This window comes from Solea senegalensis, linkage group LG3, assembly GCF_019176455.1.
Source record: "Solea senegalensis isolate Sse05_10M linkage group LG3, IFAPA_SoseM_1, whole genome shotgun sequence".
Classification (NCBI taxonomy): domain Eukaryota; kingdom Metazoa; phylum Chordata; class Actinopteri; order Pleuronectiformes; family Soleidae; genus Solea; species Solea senegalensis.
Window position 1 is genome coordinate 32,736,724 of NC_058023.1, and position 19,799 is coordinate 32,756,522.

The 19,799-nt window shown below is 44.9% G+C and overlaps 2 protein-coding genes across 4 annotated transcripts in view; one reads left to right on the forward strand and one right to left on the reverse strand.

Annotated features, from left to right (window-relative positions):
• The first annotated feature begins 567 nt into the window (after positions 1 to 567).
• On the forward strand, positions 568 to 4,243 carry kics2 (KICSTOR subunit 2). The gene is made up of 3 exons (XM_044020592.1): positions 568 to 1,048; positions 1,450 to 1,741; positions 3,193 to 4,243. The coding sequence occupies exons 1-3, from the start codon at positions 817 to 819 to the stop codon at positions 4,010 to 4,012; spliced, it is 1,344 nt and encodes a 447-aa protein (XP_043876527.1). The 5' UTR covers positions 568 to 816; the 3' UTR covers positions 4,013 to 4,243.
• Positions 4,244 to 4,665: 422 nt separating this feature from the next.
• The window catches only part of LOC122766013 (SLIT-ROBO Rho GTPase-activating protein 1-like), a 32,685-nt gene continuing 17,551 nt past the window's right edge, over positions 4,666 to 19,799 (reverse strand). For 2 of the 3 annotated variants that reach the window (XM_044020590.1, XM_044020588.1), the window contains exons 5-23: positions 18,868 to 18,930; positions 18,588 to 18,785; positions 17,884 to 18,012; positions 17,576 to 17,797; positions 17,198 to 17,299; positions 16,134 to 16,331; positions 15,502 to 15,586; positions 15,405 to 15,432; positions 15,268 to 15,301; positions 15,121 to 15,181; positions 13,316 to 13,393; positions 13,096 to 13,230; positions 12,486 to 12,591; positions 11,865 to 12,089; positions 10,485 to 10,564; positions 10,048 to 10,252; positions 9,483 to 9,626; positions 8,241 to 8,577; positions 4,666 to 7,691 (exon numbers count right to left, since the gene is read on the reverse strand). In XM_044020590.1, the coding sequence (XP_043876525.1) occupies positions 7,248 to 7,691; positions 8,241 to 8,577; positions 9,483 to 9,626; positions 10,048 to 10,252; positions 10,485 to 10,564; positions 11,865 to 12,089; positions 12,486 to 12,591; positions 13,096 to 13,230; positions 13,316 to 13,393; positions 15,121 to 15,181; positions 15,268 to 15,301; positions 15,405 to 15,432; positions 15,502 to 15,586; positions 16,134 to 16,331; positions 17,198 to 17,299; positions 17,576 to 17,797; positions 17,884 to 18,012; positions 18,588 to 18,785; positions 18,868 to 18,930 (2,874 nt within the window). In that variant the 3' untranslated portion in view covers positions 4,666 to 7,247. The remainder of the gene's footprint in view (positions 7,692 to 8,240; positions 8,578 to 9,482; positions 9,627 to 10,047; positions 10,253 to 10,484; positions 10,565 to 11,864; positions 12,090 to 12,485; positions 12,592 to 13,095; positions 13,231 to 13,315; positions 13,394 to 15,120; positions 15,182 to 15,267; positions 15,302 to 15,404; positions 15,433 to 15,501; positions 15,587 to 16,133; positions 16,332 to 17,197; positions 17,300 to 17,575; positions 17,798 to 17,883; positions 18,013 to 18,587; positions 18,786 to 18,867; positions 18,931 to 19,799) is intronic. The other variant, XM_044020589.1, reaches the window with a different exon arrangement.

The window sequence follows — 19,799 nt, forward strand, 5'->3', positions numbered from 1 at the left end:
GAAAGAGAGAGAGACAGACAGATAGTCTTTGCTACATGAATGTAGCAAAGACTCATGGGAAGTATAGTCATTAAGTTTGACCTACATTTCACACTGTGCTTTACTGTTTATGATTATTGGTTTGAGACGGGCCTTAAAATCAAATGACCTGGGGTCAACACACTTCTAGTGTGGTCAGGAGGGGGCGCTATCAGTATAAAACAAAGTCCAACAATCTGGGAAAATAAAGGCTTTTCAAAATAAGAGTGCATGATGCAAAAATGATCAAAACAGATGGAAATAAAATAGAATCAATAATTAAATCAATAATAACCCTTGATAACTTAATTAAAACACTAGATAAGACTACATGTACATAATTAATGTTGAACCTGATACATAATAAGGTATCATCATTATTATTATTATAATAATAAAGATATTTTTTTATGTTCATGACAATAAAATGTACCATTATTATCGATAGCATAGAAATAATCATTTACACACATTTACGTCTTAAAATCCCTCAATAATAATAAAAACCGTTTGTCAAACGCATTTATTTTGTCCCTCACGGCTCGCCGTATTGTGTACATTCTGCAGAGTAAAACATGGCGTCAGGCGGTTAGCCACTTAGCATGATATAGGCGAGTTTTTAATAAATATTGTCTTTTTATTCACATGATTACATTAGTTGATGTGATCTGGTGGAGTTTATAAATAGTCTCAGTCAGTTTGGGTTGAAATAGTGATGTTTTATTACCGGGGCGTGTTTCTTTGCCGGCGCTAACGCTGACAGTTAGCTCGTTAGCTCCGCCGGAGCCCCGGTGAGTCATGACGGAGGCGGAGGAGCTGCGGCCGGTTCCCCGGGAGAGAGCCATCCTGGAGAGTTTCTTCACTCAGGTCGGTCTGTTCTCGTTCGACCGCGCGAAAGATTATGTGGAGAAGGAGAAGGACAACAGTAAAAGTGCCGGGGCGATGTGGGCCGCGCTGCTGGCCGCTCTGGCTCACCTGTCCGCCGCAGAGAAGGCGTATCACCACATGACCTTCCTGGGACAGAAGATGGGTAACGATTTTAATACGTTTGTACGATTTCAGGTGATATAAAGTCAGGTTCTCACCAGACAATTTACCCCGCAATATGTTAAGACTGCAGCTAACGATTATTTTCATAAACGAGTAATCAGTGTCTTGTTTTTGTCCACAAACCAAACATGGTTAGCTTTTAATGATTTCTTTGTTTTATGGAGCAAAGAGAGCAGAACATATTCACATTTAAGAAGCTGAACAATCACAGAAACTAGAAAATATTCACATTTAAAATCAGATTAAAAACATTGATTTCTTCGCTGCTGCTGTTTGACTGATTTCTGTACCTAATAAAGTGACGTGAAGTACAGCGTTGTGTCCAGCAGATGTCAGTGTCGCACCTGAATGCAGCGTGTGTGTGTGCGCGCTTGTGTGCAGGAGGTCAGTCCTTCTTCAGCCGTAAAGACTCCATCCGCACCATCTACACCTCCCTCTACAACGAGCTGCGGAAGGTGGCGACCGCGGGACGCCACAGCCAGCCAGGCTCCGCCTCCTCGTACCTGGAGGACCTGCTGTCGCACCTGTCGGAGCAGCTGTGCCACTTCACGCAGGCGCGCATGGAGATGGCCGACCTGTACGAGAAGATGCACTCGCTGGGGAGCCAGAAGAACGTCAACTCGGACGAGCTGATCGCCGCCCTGGAGGCCGTGCTGCAGAAGTACAGCTCCAAGTCAGTTTATTGATTTACTTATTTATTAATTCATTAGCAGGGGAGGGAATCGGGAAGTAACGGTGCGTTCCATTTACAGTTGGAACTCGGAAATTCTGAGGTCATGATTTTGGATTTTAAACTCGGAGCTGCTTTACTAACCACAGCGTGGGATTCTGACGACTTCACCGATATATCGTATTAGTTTCACAGTAAATAAGTCGCAAACATAGAACTGTTTAATTCCTAACCGTAGACGCGTTGCTACGATGTTTTCCGACCTCTTAACTGGAGTGCGGTGAACTTCTATATACTGAGTTTCCACAGTATATCACGATTCTGCGATAATTGATATATTACGATACATTGCGATGTTTTTAATGTAAGTGAAAAAAACAAAATGACAATAAAAAAAAATGTGAAGAGTTTCCTCGTTTTCACCGCAGTCCGACATCAGTTAACGTGGAGTTAATACTCGGATTTCCATCTCGGAGCAAACTCGCCAATCCCCAACACGTTTTTCCAAAATGTCCGCCAGCACAAAAACTAAAAAATCCGACTTAAATGTGAAGAAGAAACTTGAGTTTAAAGAGTTTTAGAGCTGATAATTTGATAAATAGTTGAAGCTGTTTCTGGAGTCTCCAGAGACGTCAGTGTCTCTGTGGACAGTTTCACTGCAGCTTTAGAAGCAGCTTTAGGTGATAAAGTCTCTTAAATGTGGATCATAAAAAGGAAACAATAGTGAGATAAAACAAAAGTAAAGGAGCGAGTGACACTTTGAGGTTAGAGGAAGAACATTTTCTGCTTCATGCAGCAAATCCACGACTCCAAGTTTCCCCCAGAGACGCGTCAGCGAAACTGAGGCGAGTCCTGCTGCTCCAGCACCAACGAGAACACGAGTGTGTTTGACTGAACTGCAGCAGAACACACGTCACTGATGTAACTGTCCACGCCACAGAGGCTCTATGTGTGTGTGTGTGTGTCTTTATAAAGTAGGTCATTCACCGGCTCTGCTTTTGTCTGCCTGGAAAAAACTGATTTTAGCCACTTAACGAAAGACTCGCCTGATAAAATCTCCGTCCCTTTAGGTCTGCGATATCTTTAAGAACATGTTCATGTCTTTATGTCACTGTGAGACAGACTTTAGTAAACCACTCACTCTCCCACACCAAACCCCAGAGAGAAAACCAGTGATTTTAACATCTCACACACACAGGAGTTGTTGATCTATCACTAAGTTCTAATTAGAATCCTACGTTTGGATTTACTTTAGTGACACAAAGTGACCACACGAGGCAGCAGAGGACCAGCAGCTAAAATCTCTGGTTTTCTCTGTGGGGTTTGGTGTGAGAGAGTGAGCGGTTTACAAACTTCAGTTTCCTCACAGTGACATAAAGACGTGAATAATCAAAGAAGACCTGAACTATGAACTATGTCTTTAACCACTCACCTGGTCTCTGTGGCTTCTTCAGGTTCCATCATCCGATCCTGGGCCGTGTGGAGGAAAGTTTCCAGACCGAAGTGGACGTGGTCACTCAGTTGCTGCGCTGCCAGGCTCAGGTGTCCGAGTGGCACTTCCTGTCGGCGCTGCTCAGCCTCCACGGCGCCAACACCAAGCTGGCGGCGTGGGGTCAACTCTTCCAGCGGCAGAAAGAGATGCGCAAGAATCTGTTCGGAGGTCAGTCCCAGAAGGCCGTGCAGCCGCCGCACCTGTACGTGTGGCTGCAGCGTTTCCAGGCGGCGCTGCTCGCCAAGTTCAGCTTCTACTTCCACGAGGCCCTGAGTCGACAGACGGCGCCGGCCGACATGAAGGCCCTGACGGCGCGCACCGCGCCGGACTACCACGGCAAGATCTGCTCCTTCATACGCAAACACGACGCCAACAACGTGTCGCTGGTGTTCGACAACCGCGGCTCGGAGAGTTTCCAGGGCCACGGCTACCACCACCCGCACCTGTACCGCGAGGCGCCGAAGGGCGTGGAGCAGTTCCCCGCCGTGGTGTCGCTGCCGTCCGGGGAGCGGCCGCTCACGCACTGGCCCAACGTCATCATGATGATGGGAGACCGCGGCGCCGAGCTCAACACCCTGGACAAGGTGGTGCACTTCTACGACGACAAAGTCCAGAGCACGTACTACCTGACGCGGCCGGAGCCGCACTTCACGCTGGTCGTCATCTTCGACGGCAAGAAGTCGGAGAAGGACCTGCACATCACCGGGTTCCTGCAGGAGATTTCAGGCTCGCTGCGGAACTCCAAACCCTTCAGCACGCTCAAGCCGGGGTCAAAGGGCTGAGACCAGAATCTGGAGATTGTGAATTATTTCTTTCCAGCTGATCGACTTTGCCAAATGTGTTCCAGACCAAAGTGATTTTATTTCATCAGCATGTTAGAGCCTTTATTTTAAATTCATTTCAGTTTTTAATTCTTTTTTTTTTTTTTGCACTAACTACTGTTTTAACATGTTAACGTCTTAATTTTAAAAAGTTTATTTGTGATTAAAATAAAGTTTTCTCATCATTGCCTCATTTTCCAAAAACCTGACTTTCATTTGTTAACATCGATTTGACGTCTTTAAAAACGCGTCCACGTCTTTGTCAAAGTGACAGAATAAGACATTTGAAGTTAGTGATGGAGGCAGCAGTGGATCAACAGCTCCTGTGTGTGTGTGTGTGTGTGTGTGTGTGTGTGTGTGTGTGTGTGTGTGTGTGTGTGTGTGTGTGTGTGTGTGTGTGTGTGTGATGTTAAAATCACTGGTTTTCTCTCTGGGGTTTGGTGTGAGAGAGTGAGCGGTTTACAAAAGTCTGTCTCACAATGAGATAAAGACGTGGACGTAGATTTAACATATCGTGGATTTAATTCGAGTTCACGATCAGAATCTCGCCGTTGTGCAGAACACACAAGTTTTTTTTTAATTGAGTTTGGAACAGAAACAATCAGACACTTCGCTTGCTTTCTGTCAGCTGACGACTCCCAACGCTAAATTTATTCAGGTTTATTTATAATATAAATACATAAACACATTGATACAATCCAGTTTGGCTAATATGAGCTCGTTTTTTTTCAAACACGGCAACACTGACGGACAAAAGAGGGAAAAACAAACGGGGAAACATCTCCTTCATCATCAAACACATTCAGACGAATGGAACCTCCGCCGCGTCGCGTTTTAAAAATGCACCAACATGTTATGATGCTACATGCCAACGTACACAGTCCTATACATCAAAGTGCAATGTCACAATGGGTTAATGCTAAGAGTTTGTATGAGTCGGTAAAATCTACGGGGGGAAAACACTTTCATTGGGAGTGCTGCTGCTCCGCGCTCAGGGACATGCGTGAGTGGATTCACAACGGCTTTAAAAAAAAAGGCACTTTCACACACACACACACACACACACACACTCATCAGTCTCCAGCCCGGACAGACGGACAGACAGAGCCACATTCACTGTGCTGTTCAAGTGTTTTTGTTTGTTTGGGCGTTTACACACACGGCCCCACCCTGTTAGCTTATTGTGAACTTAAGGTTAACGCGTGACTTTAGTGGAACAAGCAGGTCAACACACACACACACACACACACACGAGCGTACGTTAGCATGCTTTGTTTGACACTCGCTCGCTCACACCTGCGTCTCCCGGTGCTCAGGTAGACATGAATAATCTATCATCTATCACTGAGGACACACACACACACACACAGTTTTCAGACAGGAACTGGAATTCGGACAATTCCACGGAGATCGCCCAGAGACGCCGCGTTAGAGAATGTCCACGAACATTAATCCTAGAACTTCGACTGCTAGCTCTCGCGTCAAAACTGTTCGACTGAGCTTGTGTGAGAACGCTAAAGTCAACCCTGATGTTTTACAGAACTTCTGCTGCTAGCTCTGTGGGCAAAACTTCGGATAATGTTCGACTCAGCTTGTTGCGATGTTGCTAAAATGTTGTCGTCCATCCAACAAAAGTGTAAACAGAGAGTTCCGGAGCTCAGTTTTAGACGACGTACGGTAAATAAATGTGATTTGATTGGCTAGCACCTGAGCTGGATTACTTTTTACGTAAGCAAGATTTGATCGGCGGCTGTTTGGCAACACGTGACTTAGCTCCAGTTAAAGTGGAAGAGCAGCATTTTTTTTTTTCAACCGACGTCTTTGGCACAAACGCACAAACGAGTGCAAACGCAAAAAAGTCGAACGGACTTTTTCTTCTTCTGCCGATAAAGAAAACGCGTAAACCCGAACGCCAGCAACGCAAATCCAACTAAAATGCTACATTTACGTTGTTCGCCTTCAGTCACTGGAGTTTTCGTACGACGTAAATTTGCGAAGGCAATTTGTGTTTGGATTCTTCCGATGTCCTGCCTCTGTTTCAGACACGAGAGCGAGTGGGCGGGGCAAAACACGAGCACCGAAGTCGAGCGACCGCGTAACTTCAGGAAAAACCGACCGACTGTAATTGCGTGTGTCTGGTGTGATCGTACCTTGAACTTTGGGGAAAAACCCACCGCGATAATCCTTCATCTCTGCGCTCCGGACGTTCTCGTGCGGTCGTGAGGACGATCTCGTACTTCCTGTCTGAAAAACACACTCGCACACAAACAAAGGAGAAATCGCACGACCGCGTCGCGCTCCGTCGCTCCCTCCGCCATCAACAGTCACACCCTGTTTGAAGCTCCGGTCCCGGCACGTTTAGTTTTTTTCTCTTTTTTGTTTTACTCGGGTTTCCCCGACGACAAACATAAGAAGGCTTTTAAAAAAGTGTGGTGGGCGGCGGCCTCGGCCTCGCCTCACCGAACATTCAATAAATGGCTGAACAGTCGTAAAAGAGTGGAAACATTCGTTGAGAAGCTGGGCGTGGTTTGGTGTCACTGACGACCTCGGGAGGCGTCGTCTTCGTTTGTCGTCTTCTTCTCTTTTTTTTTCCGTGGTTTGAGGTGAATGTGAACGTAGCAGCTGAACTGAGTTAAAAAACGTAAAAAAAATTAAATAAATGAGTCACAGAAAACGTTGTTGAACCAGTTTTTCCTTCACTCCGATGTCGCGTCCTTCGTCATCATAGAAACAGCAGCAGCCGATGATTGCGACACTTTCTACGAAAAAAACAGCCTTTTTTTTATATTCCTCATCGCTGACAGGCTCCTCCCCCTATCGTCATGACAACATTCACGTCACTGAAACTACATTTTTTTCACTGGAGCTGCACTACACTTGCCCCGCCCTCCGGGACGGGAAGCTCCGCCTCTTCCTCCGCAGTAAACCTTTGATAAATGCTTGGATACATGGAGAAAGTAAACGCCTACACACCTACAGAGACCACACCCACCTGACGACACATAAATATCATGGCATATCATATCATAGGTCATGTCATAGATTATATTTTTATTACTACATTAAAACCTCTTTCCTCTTTGCTAACGTTTCTACCCTCATGTTTGCTGATTATAAACATTAACCCTGATCTCCTCTTCTGGCCCAGTTTTGGCCCGGGTAGGCCTGATTTGGCCTGGTATCGGCCTGGTTTGGCTCACATGGTGCAGGATTTGTCCAGCGGTGGGGGCAGAGGCGGGGTGCTGCTCTTAGGAGGGACCACGGGTTTGGGTCTGAGGGCCGGGGGCCTCAGTGGGGCCCCGATGCGAGCGGCCGCCACAGGCTTGAAGGAGCCCAGAGCGTCGGGGGAAGGATTGGCGGGTCTGGGCGGTCCGGGCGGAGGTCCGGGTAGCGGGCTGATGGGGCTCAGAGGACTGAGGGGGCTCGGGGTGCCGGGGGTCCCGGGGGTCCCGGGAGTCCCCGGGGTGCCCGGGGTGCTGGGGGTGCTGTGGGGGCTGGGAGACTCGGAGGAGCAGGCGGTGGCCGGGCCGTTCTTCATCTGCTCCAGAGTGTCCAGCACCACGTCGGGTGCCGGCCGACAGCCCTGACGCTCCAGCTGCCTCAGCTCGCCGAGGGCCACAGTCACCGACTCCTCGATGTCCTGCGGCAGGACCGCGACGTTAGTGAAAGACAAACAGCGAGAAACACTTTCACACAGTTCCAGGTCCTGAAACAAAACTGCCGTGTTTGCATCGAACATCAGAACCTGAACTCCTGGTCCCCAAACGTTTTTACTTCTTTCCAAACCGTTACGACAAAGTGGAGGTTCTGGACAGAACGAGAACCTGGACGGGGGAAGGAAGAAGTAAAGAGAGCCAAGAACCACGTATCTCGCAACGTTAACAATTCAGACCGGCGCTAAGATTAAGTCTTTTCTTCCTTTGGCTAAATCTGACCTCCAAAATACGTCCTTAAAACGTTTTTAGTTACTTATTTTGCTCACGATCAAACAAAAGTAGTCGAAAGTGCGCCATCCTTGTCATAAGAATTCCTGACGTTAAATCGCAAACATTTACTTCGGTGAGGCTGTTTTTGAAAACGTCAGCAAAGATCGTAAAAACCTCGGAAAAGGTAATACATCGGAAACTTTCTTCTTACGATGTCGCAGATACAACGCGAGCCCGGTAAACATTGCAGTGTTTGAACGTACCTGTGCCAGCGAGTCAGGATCCAGCGCTCTGGATCGCAGCGAGTCGCTGAAGCCGTGCTGCCCGCTGCTCGAGCGTCGGATGGGCGTGTCCTCCGGCCGCCGCAGCGAGTCGTGCCGGCTCACCGTCATTGTCACGGCGGCGGCGGATCGGCGGCGGCGCTCCGGGCTGTCGAGGGGCGGAGTCAGGCCCTGACCCCGCCCCAGCAGCAGCTCCCTGGGGCTGAAGTGTCCGGTGACAGGCGGCGAGCTGCGCTCCATCACGCCACCGTTGCCGTGGTTGTCGTTGGAGCGGCCGAGCGGGCGGCGGAACAAACCGTCGGTCCGCTTCCTCCTGTGACTGAGACCAGGATAATAATAAGACTTTTATTTTGAAAGGGTGTTTTATTACACAGAATGAACACAGTGTTCTTCTTCTTCTTCTTCAGCCAGTTCATGTTAACCTCATGGCAGTGAACAGTGCCACCATCAGGAGTAATGAGGTAGTGACGCTGTGAGTAAAATCTGTTTATTTTTAAACTGAATTATCGATATTTGGCGTCAGTGTTTACATATTTGTATCTCACGAGTTTCACGGGATTACAGATGATTCGTTTACGATGTTTCCACCTCTGACTCTGTACTGTTATCAGTCCGATACATTTTAAAACACTTTGTTTCTGATATCTGATCCAATGGTTACAACAAATCCCGATACTGAACATCGTAACGACTCATCGGGAGATAGCATGATGATTTACACCGCATCAATATTTTGTTCCACCCATAATTTATTGCATAACGACATATTTTTTTTTAGACGTTTATAACGATTAAAATAAGTACGAATGTGCTTACAATTTTTATGTAAACTTTCTTATAAAAACTCTACAAATGAGTTGGTATTTGTCATTTCATTATTCAGAAATACCGTTTTCTTTATTATTGTTAATAATATTATAATATAAATATCTTCCAACATTATTTTGGCGGGTTGTAGCTTTATATCTTATTACTTTGTACTATTTTAGTCGCTATCTGTGACATTCTTCATCTTTTTATTCTTATTTATAATAAATACATTTCTACATAATAACGTCTCACTGATGTACAGAGATCAGAATCAGATGATGAAGTTCTGACCGTGTGTGTGTGTCAGACTGTGAATCTAAAACAGGAAGTGTCTGCAGTCACATGGGAAACACCTGTGTCACTCATTTCAGAGGCGAGAAAAGAAGAAGAAAGTGTTTTCTTTCTGTCTCTTACATGACAGACCTGTTGTAGGTCTCTGGAGGTCTGATGTCCGTGGGCGAGCTCAGCTCACTCCTCGAGCGCTTGTCGTCGGTGCTGCTGCTGCCGCCGCCGTCGCTGTCCGCCTTCTGACTGAGCGTGTCCGACATGGAGTCAGTCCTGAGGACGCAGGGGGACAAAGACCGTCGATGAACACGAGGCGAGTGACGCGACCCGAGCAGCAGAGTTTGTAAACCGCTCGCTCTCCCACACCAAACCTCATAGAGAAAATCAGTGATTTAAGCTGGCGGGGACACAGGAGCTGCTGGTCTACTGCTGCCTCGTGTGGTCACTTTGTGTCAATAAAGTGAATCCAAATGCAGGATTTCAAAAGCCAAAGTAACAAAATAAGACATTAGAACTCAGTGATAGAGGCAGCAGTGGATCAACAACTCCTGTGTGTGTGACGTTAAAATCACTGATTTTCTCTCTGGGGTTTGGTGTGGGAGAGTGAGTGAGTTACAGACTTCTGTCTCACAGTGAGATAAAGACGTGAAACACAGTTTTAGTTGTTAAGCGTATAAAAGGTTTGTGTTCGTACATATCGTCGCGGCTCTGCCCGCGTCTGTCCTTCACCATGATGTACTGGTGCGGCACCAGGCCGCGGTTCCCGTTGTGCCGCCCCTCCCACCAGTCATGTGACGCCCGCTGGAACAGCTGCAGCGACGCCCCCTTCTTGAAGGAGAGCTCACGGCCCGAGCGACCCGCGTAGTCAAACCTCGCCACCGCCTCCACCGCCTCGCCCTCTGGGGACAGAGAGAGAGAGACCACAGAGGTCAGTCAGCGGTTTCTCCGAGGCACAGCTCCGCCCACAGCTCCACCAATCACAAAAACTCAGATGACAGAAGGAGAGGAGGAGGTGTGTGTGTGTGTGTGTGTGTGCCTCCAGAGCTGCAGTTGCCATAGCAACCTCTCTCCACCAGGAGACAGCAGGATGGCAGCGTGGGCGTTTGTGTGAAGGTCAGAGGTCAAACGTACCCTCCTCGCTGGTCTGGGTTTCAGTGCCAGCGTCAGGCTCCGCCTCCTCCAATGCTCCGGGCTCGCTGAACGGACTCTCACTGCCGCGGGGGTGGGGGGACAGAGTGAGATTCATTCATTCATTCAGTGTTTGAGTCTCTCACACATTTCCTCACACATTCGTCAGGGTCTGGTGATATTTTTTTGTCAGTGTGATAATTTAGCGCCGAATTTGTTGAAGAAATGATGCAGAATTATTATGGGATGTCACCTGCAGTCTGCAGTGCACCTGTGCACCAACACGTCATTATCACTGTGTTTCTGTGAGACGCAAGAAAACGTGAAAAATATCATGATTCACGAGGAGGTTCTGTTTGATCAAGGTTTATTCAGATTAGACGTACTGTACGTTTATTTAATTTAACTTAAAGAAGTTTATTCAGATTACACGTACTGTACGTTTATTTAATTTAACTAAAAGAAGTAAATTCAGATTAGACGTACTGTACGTTTATTTAATTTAACTTAAAGAACTTTATTCAGATTAGGCGTGCTATGCGTTTATTTAATTTAACTTAAAGAAGTTTATTCAGATTAGACGTACTGTACGTTTATTTAATTTAACTTAAAGAAGTTTATTCAGATTAGACGTACTGTACGTTTATTTAATTTAACTTAAAGAAGTTTATTCAGATTACACGTACTGTACGTTTATTTAATTTAACTTAAAGAAGTTTATTCAGATTAGACGTACGTTTATTTAATTTAACTTTTATTTAGAGAAAAACACTGGATTTACACACTGAATTATTATGAACATATCACACATTATAGTGTATATTTTATGATGTTATGATATATAGCTTTTCTGTTTTTAAACACAGTTGTTTTTCTATTTATATTTTTAATTATCCTGATTAAAACTGAATATAATTAACTTCAGCATAATTATGATTATAATAATGACGTTCTGATTAAATGACTGCGATTACAGGAAATAAATAAAATAATAATAAAATAAAATAAAAAAGTGCGATCTTTTCTCACCAGTACATAAAAAATTGCAATCTTTTCTCACCAGTACATAAAAAAGTGCGATCTTTTCTCACCAGTACATAAAAAATTGCGATCTTTTCTCATCAGTACATAAAAAATTGCGATCTTTTCTCACCAGTACATAAAAAAAGTGCAATCTTCACCAGTACATAAAAAAGTACATTGCGATCTTTTCTCAGTACATAAAAATTGCGAGTACATAAAAAGTGTACAATCTTTTCTCATCAGTACAGAAAAGTGCAATCTTTTCTCACCAGTACATAAAAGTGCGATCTTTTCTCACCAGTACATAAAAAAGTGCGATCTTTTCTCACCAGTACATAAAAAAGTGCGATCTTTTCTCACCAGTACTGCTCTCCCGTCATACACTTCTCGTACACAGGTCCCGGCAGCTCCTTGGTGTCGGGGAAGATGTTGTCGTGATGCAGGATCACGGTTTTCACCACCTCGTTCACGTGAGCCTGACACGCGACCTGGTCCAGAGAGTCTGGCGTGGGCAGGAGGGTGGGGCCAAACACGATGGCCAGGTTCCCCGCGTCCATCATGTTCTCATCGCTGTACTGAGACAAACTGAGGACAAATATTATTATTTTAATGATTTCTTTGTTTACGAAGCAAATATTCACATTTAAGAAGCTGAAAAATAATATCATTATTATTTTTTTAGTGTCTTCTCCACAGAGAAACACTATATTTTAAACACTTAATAGACAGAAACATGTCACAACAGTAATACGTGATTTAAATTAAAAATTCAATAACTGTGGTCGTTTTTTTTTTTTGATCCTGGACCTGGATCTGTGGTCGAGGCTGAATCTTCACAGACGTGATGTGAACAGTGACTTCACACCTGCAGGTCACACTCTCACACTCCACGCCTCTTCATCACTGCTGCTGCTGCTGATCTGTGTCCATCGTCTCTGTGATCGTTTACAAACCCTGTGTGTTGAGGAAGTGGTTACTCACTGGTTGAGGAAGGCGAACAGGTAACGCATCACCACCAGCATCGCCCTCGGGACGCCGAGCAGGATCTTACGCACGCACTGAGCTCGATCGTACAGATTCTCTATTCCTGCAAGAAAAAAAACAACAAGACAGAAGATCACGAGTCGACGTCTGCGAGTGTTTTCAGACAGACACAGTCCTGGTTCTGGTTCTGCGATCTTTTCTCAACAGGAAATAAAAAAACTGCGATCTTTTCTTAGCAAGCTAACCTAGCGTTGATACTAACTTTCTAAATGTCTAACGTCTAAACAACCTAAACTGAAGTTCTACAGAAACTGTAACACACTTAACATCAGAAGTCGGAAGTCTCACAAACGTATCCTGGGCTAGCCGTTATTAGCCACTGTTAGCGAAAGTGGTCGATAAAAACCAAGGTTATCATAGTTAACAAAAAATAACGGAATAACTAAAACTAAAATTGAAAAAAACGTTTTTCGTTAACTGAAATAAAAATAAAAACGATAACTGACTAAAATTGTGTGTTTACAAAGTGACAAGTTTTAACAGGTTCTCATCCTCTGGTGTGGACTCGTGCAAAGACCACGTGCAGTAAACAGACACTGATACTCACGGACGCAGGAAATGAGGTCATTAAATCGCTCTTTGGGGAACAACGGGTTCTCCAGACCCCTGAAGTAGAGCTTCAACACTCCGGCCACAGAGTTGATGTCGTGGTTGCTCTCCTCGTCGATCAGCGGGTCGTTACCTGAGCCACAGTTAAAAACATGATTAATCGTCCACATGCTGTTTTTCCTTTCAGCTTTCCCCGTTTTTTTAAGTCGACCCCTGACCTCTTTCGAAGGAGTTCTTGATATCGTTGACCTCCACCTGCGATCCCGACACCCGGAATATTCCTTGATGCTGGAGACCTGTGAAATAAACGGCACAGTTCTTGTTACTTGTGGTGTTCTGTGCTGTTCTGTGGTGTTCCTCAAGGCTCCATACTGCAGGAACCTGGGTGTGACCCTTGATGACCATCTCTCCCTCACTGCCAACATTGCTGCAACAGCTCCATCTTGCAGATACATGTTGCACAACATCAGAAAGATACGGCCTCTTCTAACCCAGAAGGCGGCACAGGTTCTGGTCCAGGCTCTTGTCACCTCACGCTTGGATGACTGCACCTCCCTCCTGGCTGGTCTCCCTGCATGTGCCATACGACCTCTGCAACTCATCCAGAATGCAGCAGCTCGACTGGTCTTCAACTTACCAAAGTTCTCCCACACTACACCGCTCCTCCGCTCCTTCACTGGCTTCCTGTAGCTGCTCGCATCCGCTTCAAGACTCTAGTGCTACAAACGGATCCGGCCCAGCCTACATCCAGGACATGATCAAAACCTACACCCCAGCCCGCCCACTCTGCTCTCACTGCCCCCTCACTGAGAGGATCACAGAGGCGTTCACAGAACTCCAGACTGTTCACTGTCCTCGCTCCCAAATGGTGGAACAATCTCTCCATCGACATCCGGACAGTGGAAAACCTCCACATCTTCCGCCGCCGACAAAAAACACATTTCCTCCGACTTTACCTCGACTAAGACGACGACAGAAAAAACAAAACTTGCTTATACATCGCACTTATGACTAGCACTTCATAGTTTGTCTTACTTGAAGCTCTGGCTTACTTCTAGCTCTTATTTGTACCCAAATGTTTAAATGCACTTATTGTAAGTGGCTTTGGATAAAAGCGTCTGTTAAATGACATGTAATGTGATGTAATGTGATGTAATGTAATGTAATGTAATGTAATGTAATGGCTCCACACTGGGACCGCTTTCATTTACATTAATTTAAAAACAACAAATACAACGGTTTTCTTCAAGGTCCTGTTTTTATAATAGTTTGAGGAAAATATAATTATGTATTAGCATCATTATTAGCATCTGTGCTATGACTGAAGCATGCTAGCATGTTCAGACACTTTAAAAAGTAGAGAAAAGGGGAACAAAGTAATTAAAACTAGGAAATACTTGTTAAAAAAGTAAGAGATGATAATGTTTATAACTAGAACAATATAGCCACTTAGCTTAGCTTAGCACACTCTGGATACAGAGAGAAACAGCTAGCCAAAAGTTTCAAAGTTTGTTTCATCAGGACAAAAACAAACGTGTGAAAATAACTGTAATCAATTGTACAGGAGCTCGTGCTTTAGAATTAAACATTTTCACCAGCTTTTAGGATAGTTTTTATATTTCTTCTCTACATTTACAGTTTTGTACGTTTTTTAACATTATACTTTCAGGTTTTTAATATTTTTACAGTGTTCATTTTCTACTTATTTTTTACTAAAGTTTGAGTATTTATTTGCTTTACAATAAGGATCAGAATACTTTATTTACTTTGTATTATTCTGTTTGTCTGGTCCAGTGGTTCCCAAAGCCTGGGTCGGGACCCTGAGATGGGTCGCGGGAGATTTTTTTTGGTGCATTTTTGGCAAACTTTTTAATCACTATTTAAGCACACATTTAATTAAATTTAGATTTTTCCCTGGTCTCTTGTGAAAAATGACATTAGACGTTACTTTCTGCTAACGATTTGCTTTAACTATGAAAGTGTTAACTGTGAAAACATGAAATAATCTGTAGCTGAAACTCACCGTGCAGGTTGATGTAGCGGACGCAGCTCTCCACCAGTAACGGTATGGCTTTGGTTGAATCCTGCACAAACAAACAAGTGCAGTCGTGTCAGACTGACAGTTAATCTCACACTGGTGCACTCTGGGATTTTTTAAATTAATCTGTACCTGGTGTTTGCTGTGGGAATTTTTCCTCCCACGACTTTGACGAACAGAAATGAAACAAAAAGAAAAGATTTCGATTTTTATGAGAAAACAGATGAAGTCACTGAGTGAATGAGGAAATGAGGAAATGAGGAGTTTACCTGGTCGTTAGCAGCTCGGCTTTATAACCTGCGACAAGAGAAGAAGCTTTAAAACGTCGTAAATGCGAATGATGTCGTTTGTTTTCACGCGTCTCACCTTCAGCTAAGGCTTTTTTCAGGATGTCGTGTTTGGCCTGGAGTTTGGCGATGAGGATGCTTCCCTCCAGATACTCACGGAATTTCTGGACAAAAATGCCAAATATTAGAGGTTTATGATGACATTTAAGTTTTTAAAGCCTTTTTTACTTTATTTTTTATTCCATGCTGAAAAATGAATATATGAATGTCAATAAACGAAGAGAAAGAAAAGAAATTCAAAAATATGACTTTAAGAGGATTTTTTGTTTATTTAGGTGCTTTTTTTAAACGTTTTTTAGCGACACAATAAAATAAAAACACATTTATTTTCCTCTGCCTAACACATTTACTTGTTTGAATACAATTTCTATTCAATTTATATACATTAAATACGACTTCAAACTTCCTGGTCACTGTGTTTTCCTCCTTCTACAGTTTCTTTTTATATATTTGTAATTTTTTTTCAATGCATACGACTTTAAACGACTTCAAACTTATAACTTAAATTGACATGTTTTTAAACTTTTTCTTTCCCCTTTCACATTTTTAAAATGTCATTTAAATCCAAATTACATTTTGAATCCAACTTTCTGCAAATATTATCCTTGTATTTTACGTTACTCCCTCATTAGAGCAGGATATTTCGCTCACGTTGAAGTAGAAAAGCTCCGTCTCCTGCTGATTGGCTCGTCTCTTGGCCAGACTGGGTTTGTTCAGGTAGCCGTCCGACACGCTCGACTTCACCGACTCGGACGACGGACTGTGGGTGAAGCTCTGCGACACGTCGTAGTCGTCCAGCACTGTCATGTCCTGCAGGGTGGACAGCGTCGCGCCCCACGTCTTCTTCACCTGCGTGGGACACGTGAAGAAAGACTGTGAGGTTAGATTAGTGTCACTGCACCTTTAGTTCCATGGAAACAACACTGATCTGAGAGCTCGGCTTCATGGGTCACGAGTTATTCGTTATGAAAGTGTGATTGTTGCAGGCCTGACGTCGAGTGTGTGTGTGTGTGTGTGTGTGTGTATTTGCTGACACGTGCAGACGCAGCTCATTAATCCTCACTCCTTCAGCGTTTTTATGTCCTTCAGGCTTCAGTGAACGTCTGTGTGTGTGTGTGTGTGTGTGTGTGTGTGTGTGTGTGTGTGTGCACAGTGAGGCTGCGGCACCGCTCTCAGCTCAGACGGGACACGCAGATATTTTAGGAAGCTACATCTGTTACGTTATCGTCCAGCCATTAAAAATGATTACATTTGCATGACGACAGTGAGTTTGTGGACTGTGTAAAACATGGCTGCCTTATCTTTAAGAACACGTTCACGTCTTTATCTCACTGTGAGACAGACGTTTCCAACAGGAAGCTGAGGTTTGTGAACCACTCACTCTCCCGCACCAAAGCCCATAGAGAAAACCAGTGATTTTAACATCACAGCACACAGGAGTTGTTGATCCACTGCTGCCTCCATCACTGAGTTCAAATGTCTTCTTTTATAAATTTGGCGTTTGAACTCTTCACCCAGATTGACCTCAGTGACACAAAGTGACCACACGAGGCAGCAGAGGACCAGCAGCTCCTGTGTCCCCACGACCTTAAATGACTGATTTTCTCTGTGCTTTACAAACTTGAGTTTCCTGTCTGTCTCACAGTGAGATGGAGCAGCAGACATTCTCTCAAGTTATTTCCGTGAAGGTTTTTCATGATATCAATGACTTTCACCTCCTCGTTCTCGATCTTCAGCGACGCCAGGCGAGTCTGGAGCTGCGTGAGGCGGAGGTTGAGCTCAGACTGGACCTGAGGCTGAGAGGCGATCTGAGCCACCTGATGAGAAACCATGAAGAGAAAAGGATCAGAACCTGAAGATTCAGAGCATGTGAGAGTCTGTCTGGGTCAATAATAAAAGTTTACATTAATATTCCCACAGGTGCATTTATCCTTGAGTTTTTAGAATCATAGTTTCAGCTCTGGTTCAGTAATTCACTTTATAAATGATCGTCACTTTTAGAGGAAAACTACGGCGCCCTGGAGGTGACATGGACGGATGAACAGATAAAAAAAACAAACTGTGATGGTAAACAAACAGGAAGAAGAACTGACTTCGTCGCCCATGTGGGCCTGGAAGTTGAAGCGCTGCGGCGGGCAGAAGGCGGTGGGGTAGAGGCCCAGCAGACGCTGACGGTCTCGGGCGGGGTCCAGGCCCTCCACGGCGCCCTCCAGCACCTCCAGCCCCGCCCTCCTGGAGGCCTCGAGGCTGAGTTCTGCCGACAGGTAGGTCCTCAGGGCGCGGCTCAGACTGGAGTGGTACCCTAGGTCACAACACTGAGGACGCCAGAGAAGACGGAGACGTTTGTGTTTGTCGTCGGCGGCGACAGCGACGACGACGTGTGATGAGAGGTTTTACTCACGTCGATGATGTCGGGCAGGTCGTGGATGTAGTATTTGAACACAGAGGCGTTGGTGGCCTCCAGCGTCAGCAGATACTCGTTCCTGGATTTAAGAACCTTCAGTTTGTTCTCAGAGTACTTTGCCTTCCTCTGATGGAGAAAAAAAAGACGGAGAGTGTAAAAGTGATCAGGCCCAAACAACCATGAACACATCGGAACCATGGAAACTGGTTTAACCCTTTGACCCCGAGCATATCGCAGACGACACAATCTGGTGTGTATGTTTTTCATCATTTTAATTGTTAACACTATTTTAACACACATTAAACTGTAAATAACGTTCCTCTGGAAAAATGGACAAAAGCACTCACAGGACTTTTCTGAAAATAAATTCTTAAAGGGGACATATTATTAGTTCCCTGGTGTCCTAATGAACATGTCAGTGACATGCTTTGGTCAGAATACCATAAGGATGAAGCATCATAGCAGTTCAATAACCCTGTTAAACCCGCCCCTTTCAGAACGCTCGGTTTTGTGCGTGCTCCCTTTATATGCAAATGAGACACAGGCGAACACACACCCACTTCTTCCAGGGGGTTTCCGATTTGTCACGTAAATTCATTTTCAGAGACTCTTTACTTTGGAGAACTGGAAATCGCGATCTCCGACTAACAGGTGGAGCACACAAGCCCCGCCCCCCGGGGGGAGGAGGAAGCGTCTCATACCTTCTCTCTCATCTTCTCCATCTTGCGGGCAGCGTTGCGTCTCTGGTGGCGTTCTTCTATCCGCAGGCCGAACACAGGCTCCACCCCTCCGCTCGTCCCGGACACGCCCTTCACGCGGCCCTCCTGGCGCTCCGCCTCGCGCAGCTTGGTCTCGGCGTTGATCATCTCGACGTGGTACATGTGGTACGTCTTCATCACCTTAGTGAACGACAACACAGTCAGTTTCTCGTCGTAAACGGAGTTTAAGGCGTGTTTTACGTGAATGTTTGGATCCACTCACGGTGTAGAGCTCGTTCAGAAGCTTCATGAGATCTTCCTGAAGCTGAAAGATGATTTCTTTACTCTGACAAAAGAAGAGAGGAATAAAAGCAGCAGGTTAAGCTTGTTTCTGCCTCAGCATCCGTTTAAGTTTCTACGACATCTTTAAGAACATGTCCACGTCTTTATCTCACCGTGAGACAGACGTTTGTAAAGCACTCACTCTCCCACACCAAACCCCACAGAGAAAATCAGTTATTTAAGCTGGCGCGGACACAGGAGCTGCTGGTCCTCTGCTGCCTCGTGTGGTCACTTTGTGTCTGATATACTGATGTATATCTGAACAAAGGATTTTAAAAGCCAAATTTATTTAAATAAGTCATTTGAAGTTAGTGACAGAGGCAGCAGTGGATCAACAACTCCTGTGTGCTGTGATGTTAAAATCACTGCTTTTCTCTATGGGCTTTGGTGTGGGAGAGTGAGTGCTTCACAAACTTCAGCTTCCTGTTGGAAAAGTGTGTCTCACAGTGAGATAAAGATGTGAAACACGTTCTTAAAGATGTCGTAGACTTAAACTGACGTAGATTTTATTTGAGAAGTCTTTTGTTAAGTGCTTAAAACCCCTTAAATTATCCCTTTCAGGACATTTTACAGTTTCAAAGCTGCAGATTTGACTTTTACTCATTTAAAATGATTTTACTGCCACTTAAAGTCAAGAGTGTGTGAGTGAAGCGCTGAAGAAACACTGACCATCAATCAGGTACCTGAACACAGCATCACACACACACACACACACACACACACAAGTGCCTGCGTTCACAAATGAATTTGTGTCTCATGCATTAAACAGATGGCGAGGAGGGAGGCAGGAGTTATGTGGCATTAATATTATATTAAGCTAAAATGATTGAGGAGTCAGAGGATGGATGGATGGATGGATGGATGGATGGATGA